Genomic DNA, 8,451 nt, shown 5'->3' on the forward strand with positions numbered 1-8,451 from the left:
TTATAAAAGACTTCTTTTAATGTTCTTAACAAAAATTATATTTCAATGTATAGGGGTATAGTTGCAGTTTACTATGTTTGGTATGATGTGAGAGGATGAGACTTCCATTCTTCAAGAAAAGAAGAGTCTAGCTCAAGGACTATGAACAAGCCTTCCATTCCCATTAAGTCTCTGTATTTAAAAAAAAAACCCAAACAGTAACTCCTCTGTATAACACCTTAATAACAATAATAAAAATTATGTTTTAAAAATTCCCTTCTGGCTCTAAAATAACATGTACATTGCTTGAAAGAACTATCTCTGTAGAAACCTTAAGGCCCAAGAAGGCCCAGCAAGTCTAAAAAGGAGAAGGAAGGAGCATGTCTTGGGATGGAATAACCTGATTGTGGTGGATCCAGAGATTTAGGGAAGATACCATGCTTCTTGTTCTGAGTCACTGTGAGAGAAGATCCAGTCATCTCATACCTGCCAAGGCTAGCGGCTAGGACTAGCATTCGTGAGTCCAGCCTCCCAGTTTACAAGAAGAAGCATAAACATCAAAACAGCCGGTTTCTCATAGCCTCCGTCTTCCTCAAAACTCCTTGGCAATGTGGATCCTGAGAATTAGTGTCTTCTTCACACTCTCTGGTGTCCTTACTTCTCTACAAGGTGTGAGATACTATCAAGTTTGCTTCCAGAAGACAGAGGTTTAATCCCATCAAGTCCATCTTTAAGGGCTTGACATTTGACAACTCAAAGAAACTCCATTTTTAAAAATTTGATACAAGTTGATTATATCTAACTTTACATAGTCATATCTATCTAGGGATTATATTAATTAATATATATTATTATATTATATATAATTTAGGGATTATATTAATTAATATCTATCTAGTGATAGATCATTTAATCCCTTCAACAAGTAGTTATTGGATGCTGCTATCTGCCAGGCCTGACTTTAGCTACAGAGGCAGAATACCGTGGGTACTCGAAATACTGAGGAATTTTGCCAAACTCACCTTGGCTAAGGCTGTATCATTTTACATTTCTACCAGAAAATGTGAGTGCCTTCTCCACAGCCTCTTTCTCAAATGTTCATTTCGTTGTCTTGCTGATGATGAGAAATGGTATCTCAGCATATAGTTTGTACTTTGTGTTTCTAGTATTACAAACAGGCTATAGCATCTTAAAGGATTGTTTGTATTCTGAAAGCTACCTGCTTATATGTTTTGCCCATTGTGATTTCTCATTTTGTATATTTGTGCTTTTCACTCCCAGCCTTTTTCACCTTTTAAAAGAAATTAGGTTGGTTAGTGTGTGTGGTGGTGCACATTTGTAAGTCCAACTGCGGGAGGGGGTAGGAGCACTGTAGTTTGAGAACAGCAAAGTTAGTATGAGACCCTATCTGAAAAACAAATTACAAGCATAAAGGAGTGGGGCCTCAAGTAGTAGAGCACTTTCTAGGTAAGCTTCAGAACTGTGGATATGAGGCATAGGTTGGTTAATAGTTTCTGCCTTGTTGGTTTTCCTCTCACAACACAGAAGTTTTTTAAAATTATTTTTTGACTATATTTCTGATTTTAGTTATTAATTTCCCCTTATAATGTTATTAATTGTTCCTTACATATTATTTTTATTTTTAGGTATTTTCTAGCTTTTCAATTAATCCTTATGTCTGGTTACCATCATTTTCTAAAATTTGTGTGGTTTTATTTAAGTAGAGCCTCCCATATTCTATAGTTTCTGTTTGTCAGAATTGAATAGTTGACTGTCACTGAATATATAGATAATAAAAAGTGGTTACTTCCTCATTGCAATATTATGGACTTTACATTGTAAAATGTCCTTTTTTGACCTTATTGAATAAGTTCATAATCTGGGATCAAGGCTATGACTTCTGTTTTTTAAATTTTGTTTTCATCTGAATTTTCCTAATAAATGTATTAAAGTTAATATATATTAATATATGTTAACTTATGTCCACTTAAATTTCTCTCTCACTGATTTGGATGTCTGTTGAAAAAAAGAACATAATTGTTTAGCTCTAATACAAAGTTCTGCTCTTTTTTTTTGTCAGTTGTGGAGCCTGAACTCTGGGCCTGGGTGCTATCCCTCAGCTCTTCAGCTCAAGGCTAGCACTCTACCACTTGAGCCACAGTGTCACTTCCAGCTTTTTCTGCTTATTTGGTGCTGAGGAATCAAACCCAGGGCCTCATGCATACAAGGCAAGCACTCTACCACTGAGCCACCTTCCCAGCTCCAAATCCTGCTCTTTTAATAGTGAGGTAAGCCTCACCATCATAAATGGCATCCTACTTTACCAATCTAACATAGTCTTCCATATCTTGTTAATGCAAACATATGTCCTATTCCTAAATAATATTTTCTGTGTTGTCTGTTTTATCTGCTTTCATCTGGAATATCTTTTTGTGTTGAGGAAAGCTCATGTTTTTCTTATAATGTTTCATGTTTATGTACTGTGTACCTTATATCCCCTCTTTATTTATTCTCTATACATCCTAAATAAGACTGGAATTTCCTAGAACTCTAATGGATTCCCAAGGAAGAGATTATGGCAGTTATATTTCTTGAATTCTTGCAAGTTCTTTGCTGTTAGTCTTTGGATTTTGTACTCAAAGGCAGGTTTGGATGGATATAAAATCAATTTATGTTCAAAGGACAGCTTTACCTTTGCCTTCAGCTCTGGGCTTTTATTTTGTGTGTTAGATTTTAATGGTTGCTGTAAAAAATTACCACAAATTTGATGGCTTAAAACCACAAAAATGTGTTCTCTTACAGCCCTGGAGGCCAGAAATTTAAAATGAAGTTTCTGGAAGAGCTACATTCCTTCTGGGATTTGGAAGAAGGGAGGAGGGATTCTTGTCTTCCAGATGTTGTCTTCATTCCACATTTTGTCCTGTCTTTGGAGTTTCCTCTTATATCCCATAAACTGACAAAAAATACATTTTATCCAAGACCTGGTTATTTTAGTAAGAGAGACCCTTCAGAGTATCTTGTCTTTTGTACTATCAAAATTACACATTCCCCTAAGTTCTTAAAAATATGTAAAGTTTTTCACTCCCAATCTTAGGAATCAGCCTCTCAAAGATTAGGTTTAACCCTTAATTCCTAAAGCCATTTCCCTAATGATTCTTAGAGTAAACCAGAGCTGAGAGTTTCTATCCTATTGTTCATTTATCTCCAGTGGGTGGAACATTATGAGAAGTCACAGCTAACGCAGAGGAGGAAGCGGTGCAGGAATCTCAGGGATCTGGCTCCTGCCTCAGTGCTCAATAATGAATGTTTTCTTCCCTTTCTCAGCCCAGCCCCTAGTTACTGAAGTTATCAGTCACTTTAAATCAGCTACTCCAGAAAACATCTTCCAGTAGTAAAAGACTGAGAGTAAATTTACCTCTTGAAATCTCTTAAAAGCCATCACAGAAAGTCCCTTTTTGGAGAAGCATTCCTGATTGATTTACCACTGCTAAATATAAGGTGTGACACCTCCTTTTGACCTTTCTAACTCTCAGAATCTCCTACAATAAGTTAGTTCTCAGCTCGATTCTCCTCAGAGGATGGGAGTATAATTAGTTCATCATCACCATAGCCCTATAATTTGTAGCCTGTCATATCAGCAGAGGTAACTGAAGGGGACACTGAGGTCAGCTGCTTAGAAAGGTTTTATTGATACACTTGGATGGATGGGGCAGTAGACAGATGGAGATAAAATAGAGATAAAATAGCCCTGAGGAAAACTCCTACAAGCTGAGGAGAATCCAGCCCAAAGGTATGGCTTTCTCCATGTCTTCCTGTTTCTGATGGGGTCTGCACAGCAAAGCAGGTAAGACAGAAGAGTTTAGAATAGAAAGCACCTCACAGAAATGATTGCAGAAAAAGAACTAAAAGGAAAGCACTCAGGTTAAGGGCTGATGTCCGAGAATGTGCCAATGGAGTGGCCAGGGCATGAAAAGTCAACCTTCTTCCGTTGTCTTCTAGTCCTGAGTGTGGGAACTAAAGACAGTCATGGCTTGCTGCTTTTGAAGGAGGAATACAGACCCTTGATTGTGATATTTCCCTTTACTTCTGAGTAGGCTAAACCCTGACCCTATGCTGAAGGATGCTCAGAGTGTCCCCTGCCCTGGTCCTGACTTCGGATCACTATCTCCCTTGTGTGGTCATCAACCCACTCCCCGCTAAACTCTGTGTCTCCCTCATCCTGTCTTCCTGTCCCGCTGACACGAGTGCTGTTCCAGTCCTGTCGTCCTGTCTCAGAACTTGTTCCAGTCTGGGCCTGACCTCCTGGTCCCCTGCTAAACTCGGTGTCTCTCTCATCCTGTCTTTCTGTCCTACAGGGATGAGTGCTGTTCCAGTCCTGTCTTCCTGTCTCAGATCTTGTCCCGGTCTGGACCTGACTCACTGGTTCTGGCTTTCCTGTGTTATAGTTGCCCACTGTTATCTGTGTTTGACTGCTACCAGTGTGCATCTGGGTCTGTCCTTGTCCTCTAGCCCCTGCACTCTGGCTTGTACTCTGGCTCCAGCCCTGCTCCACAGTCTGGGTGTATGATCCTGCTTGGGTCTGGATGTGTCCTCCTGTCCTAGCCTGGCTGGTCTGGCTCATCTCTTGACTATGAATCTCTCTCCCCTGGGTTGGGCCACGTGTGGACTCCTGTGTCTGAAAGCTGGTACTTTCTGTCTGATGATTCCTACCAGGATCCATAGTCTGGGTATGTGTCTGAGTATGTGGCCCAGTTTGTGTCTGATTGTGTCCTGTCAGAGTCTGGCTCCACTGTTGACCATGGCTCTCAGTTCCTCTGGTCTGGCTACAGGTGGACGCTTGTGTTTGGATGCCTGTGCTTCCTGACTGATGGTTCCTGCTCTGTTCTGCTGTTTGAGTGTGTGTCCAAGTATATGACCCTGACTGTGTTGGGAGGTGTCCTCCAGTCACAACTTGGCTGGTCTGGCTCCAGTCTCGACCATGAGTCTCAGTTCCTCTGGCCTGGCCACAGGTGAACCCCTGGGTCTGGTTATTTGTGTTTCCTGTCTGACAACCCCTGTCCTGCTCCGTGATCTGGGTGTGTGTCTGAATCTGTGACCCTGTCTGTGTTGGGATGTGTCCTCCTGTCACAACTTGACTGGTCTGGCTCCAGTCTTGACCATGGGTCTCAGTTCCACTGGTCTGACAGTTGATGGACTCCTGGGTTTGGATGCCACTGTTTCCTGTCTGTCTCTGCTCTATGGTCTGAGTGTGTGTCTGAGTCTGGGGCCCGGCCTGTGACTGGCTGTGTCCTCCTGCCACAGCCTGGCTGGTTTGACTTCTGTTTTGACCATGGGTCTCATTCCCTCTGGTCTGGCCATAAATGGACTCCTGAGTTTGGATGTTGGTCCTTCCTGTGTGATAGCGCCTGTCCTGCTCCAGAGTCTGGGATGTACCTCTCTGGGTTTGAATTGCAGTTGTAGCTGTAGTCTCATTTGTCTGTTCTCCAAAGCGTGACTGCCTTTCTGTCCTCCCCTCTCGGTCTTGATGACGCTTATCGTCTCCTGTTCTCCGGCTCTGCTCCACATGCCCCGTAACTTGTGTCTGCTGGCTTACCCTCTCCTGTCTCTGGAACTCAGCTTTCCTGTCCTGGCTCCTATCCCGACCCTGGTACTGGGTGTCAGGCCTGGTCTGCCTTCTGGAAGCCTGTTCGATCTGTTCATGGCTGCTCCCCTGGTGTGGCTGCTGTCTCTCATCCCTCCCTACTTCAGTGCTGATCCTCTGACTTTCCTGAAGCTCTTTTGAGGACCCAGAGTAGTAGCTTCCAGGTGCTTGAGATCTGCAAGCACCTCCAGGACCCTCACTCAGTGTCTTAAAACAGGCTTGGGCAACTTTAAACACCAAGACTAGGAATTCCTTGAAGTCTACAGTCCCTGTGTGATCTTCATCCAGCAGGCGCAGGACTTCATCCACCGTGGCGGGGTCATGGGGTTTCTGGGGAGAGGATGAGGCTGAGTTAGCATACCTCCCCTGAGGAGGACCCCTCCTTGAAACAGCTCTACCCGCTGCAGACCAGGAGCCTGTCCCCCAAATCCCACTACAGCCTGCATACCTACCACAGTAGCAGCTGTAACACTCCATTCCAGGAGTAGGAAGCACCCTTTGTGTTATTCTATCCTCTATGTCTGGCCTACAGAATAATTGGATAAAAGTGCATTGAAGAAATAAATGTGTTCATAATGCAACTGTCTGGGCTCCTGGGTTAATGTTTGGGTTTTCCTGAGTGCATTTCCTTTGCAGCTGAGGCTGTAGTCTATGTGGCAGTTGCTCACACACAAAAAAAGCACAGCAGGAACCTGGACCCATGAGAACTCAGAGCGCTTCTCACTGGAGCTCTAAGGCTCTCCCCAGGAGTACGTAAGTGTCCAGTAAGGCTGTGCTGAGCATGCAGAGGCAGAATTGAACAAGGATGGGCATCCTTGTCCCTGGGGACTTTTGTCCTGATTGCTTTAGATGCAAAGCAAAGCGAGTAGAGAGCATCCAGACTCAGTCTGGTTTGCTGAGTGGGGCTCCCAGAGCACCCTGTCCCCCTACTCCTTTTCCCCAGCTATGCTCCAGAAATCTCATTTTTGGTGTAATCAGTGAGCAAATATTTTTGAGCCACTGCTTTGTGCAAGACAAGACCTATGCGTCTGACGAATGATCAATAAATAATTCAATTTCAGACACACATGGGAAATGTTGCTGTGTCAAGATTAAGAAAGCAGCAATGCTTTTTCATTCTAGACCTTTACAAGTTTCTATTTGATCCCTTTTAGAGTCTTTTTTTTTTTTAAAAAAAACTCATGTCTTGAAATTAGAATTAAGTAAAGCTAAGAATCAAATTGGAAGCACAGTTCTTTCACTAAGGCTCAGAATCTGTCAAAAATCCCATAACCTTTCTCTTTTTCTGCCCACACAACCCACGATCTCCAGCAGTACCAGCAAGCCTGGCTTTAGCTGCTGCTTGCTTCAGTTCCCCAGTCAGAGTTCCTACAGGCAAACAAGTTTTCTTTATTGATACCCCCCTTCCCACTCCCCCCTCCCCCCACCCCACCGACATCATACCACTATGACATTGGCAAACTCATGCTCCAAGAGCTTCTTCAGCTCCCCTCTGGTGAGCACTGTGCAGCCGCCCTCTGTCCTGGCATAGCGCCCAAAGGCCTCAATGATTCCATTAATGTTTCGCAGTAACTGAGGCATCTGTGAAGCCAATCTGGAAAAGGTGAAAAGCTCCATTATAGCTCCATTGGAGCCTCAAGTGTCTCCTAGAGCACATATTCATGTTAGGTCTTTCTGCATCTTCACTTCTGCTCTCAGTCTCTCTGACTGCCTTCATCCTTTCCTCTGCAGTGCTATGCATGTATGAGAAAAAGAGTCACACACACACACACACACACACACACACACACACACACACACATGGGGGGGAGGGAGGGGGAGAGAAAGAGAGAGAGAGAGATTAGAGATAAGTTCCTGAGTCAACATTTAAGTGTCAGCCATCTGGGAGCTGAGCCAACCTGCCTTAGTTTACTTGTTATAAATAAAGAACATAGAGTTACTGTGAAGCCTTAAGGAGGTAATTCATTTCTAAAAAACACTTAGCAAATTCCTGGCTTATGCCAGGTGGTAGCTATTAAATATCATTATGATTTTGTTATACACATGCATATATAATTTGTGTACAAGTAAATTCACTGTACTGCTCACAAAGCACTTTCCTATGCATCATCGTATAATTTGTATTATCTCTACGTTTTTATAGGTAAGGAAACAGGCTCAGCCTGTTAGAAGATTTGCCCAAGGCCATCATTGGAGAACTAAGAAATCCGAGAACTCATCTCTTCTGAACCTAAATGTAATGGGTTTACAAAAAAGCTTGCTGGGGACAAGGTTCATTTGCCTGTTGTAGGGTTTAAGGTCCTGCTGAGACCACCTGAAAATAGAAAGCTACACACATGAGTCATGAGTCAAGCTCTGTCTTAGCCTGGGGCCTAGTATGAATTCTAGGCACAAACTTTTGTTCTCTTTTGCCTCCTATGAGAAGAGTATTTCAGAAAGAGACTGAATTGCCACCACTAGGCAATGGTGGCAATGTGGAGAACTGGGTGCCTTCCTTAGGTAAGAGGACTTTCAATTCAAAGAGTCCAGTTGCTCTGTGTTGACCTCTACCTTCATCCTTGTGAACAGGAGGAAGTCCAGCTTGCACAGTAGGGGGTGTGGTATCAAGCCTGGAGTCCTGGTGACTTGTGAGGTGGTTCACAATTTGCATTTCCCATAGCCAGGAAAGGATTAGGTTGAGGCAAAACTTGGGTGAATAGGCAAGAGGTATAGAGAGTAGGAGCTACAATAAGCAGAAGAAACCTTGGAGAGACTAAAAGAAGGAGATGATATGATCCAAGTACAAAGGGTCATAGGAGCTTCCAGAAGCTGGAAATCCAGGACAGGGACCT

General features: G+C 43.2%; 1 protein-coding gene across 1 annotated transcript; it reads right to left on the bottom strand.

The window, feature by feature from the left end:
• Positions 1–4,087: 4,087 nt before the first annotated feature.
• Positions 4,088–7,201, bottom strand: Crnn (cornulin). The gene is made up of 2 exons (XM_013015017.1): positions 7,064–7,201; positions 4,088–5,950 (listed from the first exon to the last, which is right to left on the bottom strand). The coding sequence occupies exons 1-2, from the start codon at positions 7,199–7,201 to the stop codon at positions 4,088–4,090; spliced, it is 2,001 nt and encodes a 666-aa protein (XP_012870471.1).
• Positions 7,202–8,451: the final 1,250 nt, after the last annotated feature.

The sequence above is a fragment of the Dipodomys ordii genome, unplaced genomic scaffold (assembly GCF_000151885.1).
Source record: "Dipodomys ordii isolate 6190 unplaced genomic scaffold, Dord_2.0 Scaffold26, whole genome shotgun sequence".
NCBI lineage: Eukaryota > Metazoa > Chordata > Mammalia > Rodentia > Heteromyidae > Dipodomys > Dipodomys ordii.